The 10,286-nt window shown below is 46.3% G+C and overlaps 1 protein-coding gene across 2 annotated transcripts in view; it reads left to right on the top strand.

Moving 5' to 3' along the window:
- Positions 1-10,286, top strand: part of CSNK1G3 (casein kinase 1 gamma 3) — a 132,915-nt gene that overhangs the window by 37,172 nt on the left and 85,457 nt on the right. For both annotated transcript variants that reach the window (XM_066603121.1, XM_066603122.1), the window contains exon 2: positions 1,560-1,982. In XM_066603121.1, coding sequence (XP_066459218.1) covers positions 1,808-1,982 — 175 coding nt within the window. In that variant the 5' untranslated portion in view covers positions 1,560-1,807. The remainder of the gene's footprint in view (positions 1-1,559; positions 1,983-10,286) is intronic.

Genomic DNA, 10,286 nt, shown 5'->3' on the forward strand with positions numbered 1-10,286 from the left:
ACACAAGATGCTCACCTGTTTCCGTGAACCCGTTACCCTACATTGGGCAGCTAGTGAGTGACAGGACCAAAGTAGGAATACACCTTCAAGGGGTTAAAGAAATGACCACATAATGTCATAGCTAAAGTCCCAAGAATATTCGTTTTGAGTGTAAAGTGATCAGAACAGCAGTTTATTAGTTCCTGTTTGCAAGTGGCAGGTCTTAGGGTGGAGCTGCAGGGAAACTTTTGTAGGGCAACTTTCCAAATTTAAATGGTAGCTAACACTTGTCATAGTGACCTATCAGAAGCATCATTTGGTGGGGTCCGGGTGCTGAGACCCCACTTATCTGTAAAACCGGCAGAACAGCTGAACACTGTGCCCATTTAGGTCTTTCCATCCCTGCTTGGAGTGGGGTACGGGCTCAGTAGATGATGGACATGATGTTTAGCTGAGTACTTCTGCTGCTCGCTTCATTGATGAGCGGGGGTCTCAGTAGCCCCACTGATACTTCTGACGTGTAAGCTGAGTTGCATACAATTGATTCCACTGCTTTTGAAATTGCAGTTGTCAGTCAATAATTTAAAATTGAAAGGTCACGCTACAATTTCATGTAGCCTTGAAGGCCGGATACATGGTCCTCCACGCTCCATTTTAGAAGAATACTAAAAAGTACCTGAAAGGAACACTAAACAGAAAATGCAGCAAAAAAGAAACCACATCTCTGCTCTTCCTAATTTCTTCTTCTCCTTTCTTTTGATCCTATTTTGTGTCCTATAACAATGGGAACTCAGAAATGTCTGAAGAAATCTTGTGTCATAGGAGATCAGCCCTTCCTCCTTATTTACATAGATTACCCAGAGGAGCATGGATGGCCTTATAAGTTTCCTCACCTTCTTGGTGCTCTCCTTAAACAGAGATGTTAGCTCTCCCTGGTCACATCATAGACCTCTCACTATCCAAGCCAGGGTCCTACTGCACACTGATAAGGGGCAAAATCCTGAAACCGCTGACTGTGTGTATGGATTCTGGCTTGGTTTTCAATTCCCAATCATTATAAGGCTTGTATAATGAGTTCAACATTGGCTTGAAGGAACGCTGCCTTCCAATAGGTGGCACTGCAGAGGGTGGTATTTCATCTTCCTTATTTGCATATTCCCAAGAGGAGCATGGGTGGCCTTGTAAGTCTCCTCGCTCTCCTTAAGGAGTAATGATACACTTCCTGACCCCCTTCCTTTTCACACTGTGTAGGACATCTGGCTGCAGCAGAAGCCTCCCCCCTCTGGCTAGTCTGCAATTGGACAAAGATGGCCACGTCATGCCCATTTGGGTAACACCCATCCCTGATCAGATCTCGGAGTGAATCATGGAGGCTAAGATCAGGGATTCGAATGGAGTCTGTGTTATCTTCTGACACATTAGGCTGTATAATGCGTGTGGTCAGTGTTATCTACTGGACACATTATTGTTTCGGCTAAGTGTTAATTATGGAAACCTTGTTCTAAGGTATTGTCTGATTATTCTGCTGTCTAACTTTATTTGCTTCATTGCTACTAGTTCACTAAATGTTTCTCTTGCAGGTGTCCAGCCTACGCCAATTTGATCGACGGATTACCGTGGAGGACATCGTCTGCTGCACAGCAGTCCTTAGTGGAAACTAATTGCGAATGGGATGAATCCGCCTTTGCTGAGCCCTCATTATCATCAGCTGAGAGAATAACAATATCCAGAGAGGAGCTTCTCTAGTTATGTTTCCATTTTTACAACACCCCATTTGAGTTTGCTTGTCTTTAAAAAAGAATTCAAAGTGGAGTACCGTAAACTTGATATGGATGGCAAAAAGAAAGACAAGGACAAACCTGATGAGAGGATGGCCCGGCCTAGTGGTCGGTCGGGTCATGGCACACGTACTGGTTCCTCAAATTCTGGAGTATTGATGGTTGGGCCTAATTTTAGAGTGGGGAAAAAGATTGGATGTGGAAATTTTGGAGAGTTACGATTAGGTAAGTGTTAATTAAATGTTTGTAGTCCTTTCTGAGGAGTGAACGTTGGTCCGTCCGATGCACATCTCAAACATGTATAACTTCTGACCAATGGGAAGCACTTGTGATGTATTCAGTTGAGATCAACCTGACGGTGCAGTAAATTAATAATGAGGTTTTAGCATGAACCATCTGGCAATTGCTTCGGGGGATGGTTATTGCTATTGAGTGTCTGATTATTTTTGCGTCATCTTTATGCTTGTGAATTGGGTAAATTGGCTCTGTACGGTCCGCCCTTCGCATTTCGTGAGAAGTTGTGTTATATGTGTAGAATTGGTTTGTGCTTTGGAATATGTTTTCCACCCTGCAGTGCGGGTCACAGGAAGTTCTTGATTATGTTAAGACTAATGGTGAGGACATCTTGTGACCCCCCCCCCCCCCCCCCCCTACCGAATTCTGCTGCTCTTCTGGTACAAAATACTAAATGGAGAGCAGAACAACTAATTCTAATCGTTTTTGTACATTCTGTCTAACACTGGAATAAGGTACTGAGTTCTCAAAATTAAAAGGATTAGAAATGCCCATGTAGATGGAACACTTACACAAGCTGCATGCACATGGGTAAACCTGATAGGCCATGTCACCAACGGGACGGCCATTTTGAATTCCACTATCTTGGATTCAACTCTAAATTTTCCAAGGGGGAAGGTAGGTGTGGGATCTATTAAACTGGCAGAGAATTTCACCAGAAGACTAATCGTATGCTTCATTTTAACAGAACTTTTATTAATTTTCATATTAACAGTGATTTTTTTCTTCATTACGAGCAATGTGAACGATGGCGTTATGTCAAGCAGAACGTGTTGAGATCCTCCTTATGTCAGATGAATGAAGCACACTTGTCATTTTCACAGATTTCAATCAATTCCACCCAACCAGACCTCCCATTACCCACAGTGCAGTTGCCAAACGTCTTTCCAAATTCTGAGAAACAAGTTCTGTTGCTAATGAACCAAAATTTGGATATACAAAAATAGTTACTTATGAAGCATCAGCAACTTCTGTCCAGACTTTGGTTTATTAGCGACAATGACACATGTGCTTCATTCACCTAACCTAAGGACCCACTCAACATGTTCTGCTTGAGATAACGCCATCATTCGCATTGCCTGTAATGAAGAAAAATCACTGTGTTAACATGAGAAAGAATGAAGTTATGGTAAAATGAAGCACATGATTGGTTTTCTGGGGAAATTCTCTATCAATCTGATTTATCACACACCTACCCCTCACTGGGAAAATTACAGTTGAATCCAAGATGGCTGTATTCAAAATGGTCGTCACGTTGGTGACATGGCCTCATGCAGGTTGTTTGACAGATGATGATACAATTTTGTAAGCAGTAGATGTTCATGGCATCTACAGACAGATATGATCCTGCAGATACGTATATGTTGCTGCAGATACTGCTCATCTTGTACAGTAAAATTCGTTTGTCAAATCTGTCAATTATCTAACGTGTACGGAGGCCTCCCAACGCTGAGGTTGAGAGTGATAAAGATTGGGTAGATGAATTTTAACAATATTTTTTTTTCTTTTTTCCTTGGGAGGATAAGCCATGGCAGCAGTCGTGCAAATTCAGTAGTGTTGGCGACCATTTAGTCTTAGTTGGAGCTCGGTATTGTAGTACACGGCTGCAGTCACACGGTTGATAAATGCAGGACTGAAGACAAAAGCTGTCCCGCGCCTCCTGTTCTCTAGCTGCTCAGGGCTCGGGTTACACTGTAGTTCCTCCTGTCGGTGCCTGAGAAGAGGGAAGGGAGCAGCACACATTAAGGTCAGGGCAGTGCCAGCTGGGGTCTACCTTACAACTGTACAGCTGGGGAACATAACCCAAGACCACCAATTTCATCAGTGGGGGCCCCATTGACTAGGAATTGGAAGATAAAGTTTAAGGGTCACTCCGGTGAGTTTTGTCCCTTCATTATGTTATATATTGCTTAGCTATTCCTTTTTGTCTGAAACCCCCTGAAGTCTTTTTGCTCAGCTGGGTCGGGTGATTTCATTCCAACCACCTGAAAATACTTTACGGTATTAATATTCCTCTCCAAAAAGTCAGATTTTCAGACCGCCTAATTCCTGTATGCTGGTTCCTGCCATACAAGCTTTTTAGAGGGGGACAGAAACTCCCATCCATTACTGCTGATGAGTAGGGCATGTTCACTCAGAGGAATCCGCGTGGAAAATAGTTTCGTTACGTTGCCACCTCAAGAAGGGATATGTCACTTGATGCAGAGACGCACAGAAATGGGATTTTTTTAAATTTTTTTTACATTTCCCATGTGGATTTTGCCAATTGAGAGGGCAAAATCCACATGTGGATCCGCGCTAAAAAAAAGCATTAAAAACACAATTTAGAGGCAGAATTCACATGACCTTTTTCCGTGGTGAATTCCGCAGTGTGTGTGTGTGTGTGTGTGTATACCCCTATAGCAGGGGTGTCAAACATCCGCATTATGGTGGACTTCAAAGGGCTGTCTGGAATTGTAAGACTGCATTTTTAAAGCCTATATTTAAAAAGGGGGTGAGGCGAAAACAGATTGGAGCAAAGTTGTAGTCCAGAAAAAATGGGGCACAAGTCCCCCAACATTGACACTGGATTCTAAATTGCCAGTCAGTCAGAGAAAAATTATGGGAGTTAGAAATGTTTTTGGAAGTCTTTCACCACGTTTTGCTTGGAATAGGTAGGCTGGAACAGACTGTCCTCTGCAGGATAATAGCGAGGACCAGCCGAAATACAGCAATACAAGATGATTCTCAGGAAAAAGCATCGCTGATGCTCCGAAAGTGCTGGAGCACAAATGCGATCTTTTTTTTCGATTTTTCGCACTCACCAGGAAACCAAACGTTTTAAGGGATATTTCAACAGAAACCTGCGTTCTTGACACTTGTAGTAGAGGCGTCTATACACTGACGTTTCTCATCAGGTCACTGCCTGAATGTTTCCTAAGCATTTCTGGCTGCAGTTTCCCTGACAACAGCAATGTGTTTATTCCTGAACTGAAGTCTTTATACATTTATTTTTTTTTTAAATAAAATAAGAAAAATTGAGAAAAACCCTCCTACTTTCCTTTTAAATGGTCCCAGAATGCTGCTGCATCTGTTCCTTGATCACATGACTACTCAGCTAGTTGCTGGCCTTAGCGGTCATTCGCCGCTCATGTACAGTTGCACCCTCGGGTCAGTGATTTTATTTTTTTGAGTGGCCACGTGAACGATGAGCATCCCGTGATGCTGGACAGAGGGGCGGTATTCAACCATGTGTGTTTTGGTTTGTTTTTTCTTTTTTCCTAAACCACCGACAATGGTAGAACTTTTTTTTATTTCTTTTTTAAAATCTGACCACCTTTTTAGTGTCCATATGTTGTCGTCCTGTCATGTATTAACAAGGATACTCCAGGTTGGCAGGATTTCCAGCTACTAATCACTTCTGCTCTGTGAAAGCCACACTTTTGATTGGCTAGTTTTTGAACTATAATTTATGCCCCGTGTACAGGCTGGCATAAAGTTGAGGCGACCATGTCTCTGTGCCCATTAGCAGCTTGTGTTTAGTTGAAGTGCTTTGAATTCTATCTTTCTGCTGGCATAGTCATGGAGCTGCATTAACCTTAAAGGGGTTGTACCATGATTAGAAGTTGTTCCCCCATCTACAGAATAAGGGGAGGCGTTGCAGATGGGTTTAGGGTCTCACCGCTGAGACTCCTGCCAATCTTGAGGACTTGTCCCCTGTCCTTCTTGCTGCGGAGATACCCCAGCAGCACCAGCTTGGATATTTCAGTCAGCCCCATTGATATAATTGGAGCGCCAACCTTGTGTGCTTGGTCAGCGCTCCATTTATTGTGACGAGACTGTAGAGGGGAAAAGCTTTATGTCCAAGGAGGTCAGACATTGTTCCCGCATGACTGCAAGAAGAAATTTTATTTTTTGCCAAGACACAGGATTTGTGGGCTTAGGCCTTCCTATCCTTCCCACAGGGGAGTGGGAAACAAACAGCCTCGTAGCTCACTTGTTTTTCCCAACTCCTGAATGCTTCACTGCCGTCCAGGCAAACTGCCCTCCCAACTACCGTGCAGGCTGCTCCGCACCCAGTTTTCACAGAGGATGCGCAGCCCTGGACACCGCATACAGTGGGACCTACACAGAGCTGTCCCAGGCTCCATTCATCGCGAAAGGTGGAAGCCGCAGAAGCACATCAGGATATAGAGTTTACAGGTGTACCGAGCCGGGTTAGCCCCCCAGGTTAGTGCAGGGGTGCAGGCTTCCCCGTTTTCTCACTGCTGGCTGCTGTTGCATCAGCTACAACCACAGCTCGGGACACCCATCTGCCCTCTACTGTGGCATGCCCTACCTCCCCCTGCCCTTGGCCACTTGGTCTCGGTGCGGGGGGCGCTTGGAGGCCTCAGTCCCTGTGAAAAATTAAGCCCCTGGTTTCAAACTCATTTAGGCTACACCCCTTTCCTTTCCCACATGGGGGCATGTCCTAGTGTGTTGGGGAAGGTGGGTGCTGCTTGCTGCTTTTTGCTCTCACCTCGTGGTGCTGCTGGACTGCCGGCCTCATTCTTAGGGGACTCCAGCTGCTGGTCTTAAAGGGGTTGTCCCGCGAAACAAAGTTGGGGTATACACTTCTGTATGGCCATATTAATGCACTTTGTAATGTACATCGTGCATTAATTATGAGCCAAACAGAAGTTATTCACTTACCTGTTCCGTTGCTAGCGTCCCCGTCTCCATGGTACCGTCTAATTTTCAGCGTCTAATCGCCCGATTAGACGCGCTTGCGCAGTCCGGTCTTCTCCGTGTTGAATGGAGCTCCTCGTAGCTCCGCCCCGTCACGTGTGCCAATTCCAGCCAATCAGGAGGCTGGAATCGGCAATGGACCGCACAGAAGACCTGCGGTCCACCGAGGGTGAAGATCCCGGCGGCCATCTTCGCAAGGTAAGTAAGAAGTCACCGGAGCGCGGGGATTCGGGTAAGTACTATCCGTTTTTTTTTTTCAACACATGCATCGGGTTTGTCTCGCGCCGAACGGGGGGGGGCTATTGAAAAAAAACAAAAAACCCCGTTTCGGCGCGGGACAACCCCTTTTAAGTGGGTTCCCTCTACACAGGGTCATCAAGAGGGAACGCATTCCGGTGCTGTTCATCGCTCCGGATTGTCCGTGTTGGGTATGGTATGCCGAATGGATGGATCTGCTCGTCGATGTGCCATGGCATCTCCCGCTCCACAAGGATCTCCTCTTGCAGCGCTGCGTTTGACGGTGTGGAAGTTGAATCCGCAGTGTTGAGAGCCCCAGGATTCACAGATTCTGTTATCCGCACCATGATTAGGGCGTGGAAAGTCGTCTTCAAAGATCTAGCATCGTGCCTGGAAGCGCTTCTTCGCCTGATGCGATCGTCAGTGCGGGCATCACAGGCACCTCTCACTTCCAGAAATCCTTGCCGCCTTGCAGGCTGTGTTAGAGTTGGGACTCAGCCTCAGCTCCCTTAAGGGACAAGTGTCGGCACTGACCATCTTGTTCCAGAGACTGCTGGCTACTCTTCCCTCAGTCTGCACCTTCATACAGGGGGTGGCGCACATGGCTCCGCAGTACCGTTCATCTCTCCCGCTGTGGGATCTCAGTTCGGTATTGGATGCTCTACAGCGACATCCCTTTGAGCCCCTTGCGGAAGTGTCGCCTCGCATGATGAATGTCAAGGTGGCATTTTTGGTGGGCATCATCTCCATTCGGAGGGTGTCTGAATTCAGCTGTACCACAGTTTGTAGTTTTTTCATCAGGACAAAGTGGTCCTGCCTCCCAATCCTTCTTTTTTGCCAAAGGTGGTTTCGGCCTCCCACCTAAATGAGGATATTTTGTTGCCCTCTTATTGTCCACAGCCGAATTTCCCACTGGATTAGTTCGGTGGTGGCTGAGGCCTATCGGGCCAAGGGCCAGACTTCCTCTTTGCGAGTGACTGTTCACTCGCCCAGGGCTGCAGGAGCATTATGGATAGTGCGCCATGGAGCGTCTCTCGTGCAGGTGTGTAAGTCTGCTACATGGTTCTTTATGCATACCTTCACCAAATTTTACAGGGTGCATGTGGCGGCAGCAGCTGCTGCCCTCGGCCACAAGGTTCTACAATCGGCTGTGCTCTGACAACAGCCGATTGTTAGAAAACACACCCAAGGGGATTATAGCCAAATATCCCTGACAAAAAAAAGTTTTGTTTTTTTTTACTTACCGTAAAATCCTTTTTTCTTGACCAGGATATCGGGGATACAGCACCCTCCCTCGTATTGTGATACCAGGTTATGTGGCTCCCTGTTGGAGCCCTCGGTTCTTAGATTTCACATGATGTTACTAGTACCCCATCATGCTGTTTGGTACCGTGTTATTGTGTTTCACATTCATGCGTTTTCATTGTTTATGGTTGTGCTTCCCTGCTAGGACTTCTACCACTGCTTGCTGACAATCTGCCTTTCCCCAGCAGGCAGGAAGGGGTATAGCTGACAGGAGGAGTCCACTTTTGTTAAAGCCTCCTAGTGACAGCTACTACCCACTGTATCCTGTATCCCCGGTATCTTGGTCAAGTAAAAAAATCCCCTTTTTTAGATGGTTGTCTGATCTATATTGGAGGTTGGGTTCATACCAGTGCTAAACCAATCCGTACTAGGAGCCAAATAGCAAAACAAAAAGTGGACGTTGCATTGTCCTACTCAAACTGGTTTGGCTGAACCCGATTTAGTAATGGGGTCCATCTGGCTTCCAGAATTCCCTCTGGTATTTCACCGGACACAATAGCGCAATATGCTGCAAATGGAGCCTCCATTACACAGTGGGTGAAGAACAATGGTATGCAGATCTTTACACAGGTATGGCTGAGCAGGTTAAAAACAAAATCAAGTATGAAGACAAACGATGCTCAGTAACTTAATACTAGATCAAACAGAAATATCACTCTTTAGGTGTGTACGGGTTCCAGTGGTTTATATAACCCAGTAGTGTTTCTTGGATACAGACCACATCTAGAGGCAAATGTAAAGACCTGGTGTGACGAACATGTGTCATGACGGTATATATGGGGTGCAAGCTCTTGGAATGGCCAAGAAAGAGCTCTAGCGGTTTCTGCCATCTTTGGAGAGGAGTGCTATGTTTGCCTTCTGAAGCTGGCCAAACTGGTTTCATAATGAAGCCAGATGCAAGCTGGATAAGCTGTCCTCTTACACGATGCCCGAGAGGTGATCCCAGTGATCGTTCCTGTGGTGACTGAATGGAGGCAATGTGAGCTGTGATCGTTCAGGTCCATCCACCTCCATTCACAGTAAACAGGCAGTGTTCAATAGATGAGTGAAATGCCAAGACTGAGCGTGTGAGCGAGAGCCAAACCACCTTACTGGATACAGGAATGTGAACTAGTTACCGGCTTGTGTAAACAGGCTCTTAAAGAAGACGACGGGCAGATGAACCTCTGATGGTCCGAGGTGAACCTCCGCCATTTCAGTAAGAGGACAGTGGACTGTTACTGTTCAGCACGATTACCTAATTGGCGTTTATAACAGACACCTGTGTGAGAGTGGCCTGAATATAGTTCAGTCCCTGACTCAGGTTGCTGGCCTACATTTCTGCTGCCTTAGGCCTCCTGTCTACGGGCGAATTTTCACTGCTTTCCCCACAGCGATTATCCGGCCGCACGGAACGCAGTAAACTCTTTCCATAGCATTGCTATGGAAAGCACAGCCCCCCTGTCCACGAGCGGAGAATCATTGCGATTCTCCATTCGCGGCGGCAATTCGCAGCATGCTGCGAATTGCCGCGATTCTCCACGGTGAGCCAATCTGTCAGATAGGTTTACCGCATAGATCCGGTGGCAGGGATTTGCCACGGGATACCGCAACACCTGTGAACAGGCAGCCTTAAACTCTTGCTCAGGTTGCAGGTTCAATCCCCATATGCTTCAGGTAGCCTGCTCAAGGTTGACTCAGCATTCATCCTTTCGAGGTCGTGAAAATGAGTACCCAGCATGCTGTAGGGTAAAGATGACTGGGAAGGCAATGGCAAACCACCCCGCAAAAACAGTCTGCCAAGAAAACTTCACGATGTGACCTCACCCTAGGAGTCAGTCCTGACCCGGTGCTTGCACCAGGGGCCTTCACCTGTACTATTGCCTCACTTCCAATCCTAAATGATGCATTTGTCTGTAATAAACTAATGTGACGTTCTGCAACCTGAGTCAGGGGCTGAACTATATTCATGCCACTCTCACACAGGCGTCTGTTTAAAACATGTAA

This window comes from Eleutherodactylus coqui, chromosome 5 (genome assembly GCF_035609145.1).
Source record: "Eleutherodactylus coqui strain aEleCoq1 chromosome 5, aEleCoq1.hap1, whole genome shotgun sequence".
Taxonomy (NCBI): domain Eukaryota; kingdom Metazoa; phylum Chordata; class Amphibia; order Anura; family Eleutherodactylidae; genus Eleutherodactylus; species Eleutherodactylus coqui.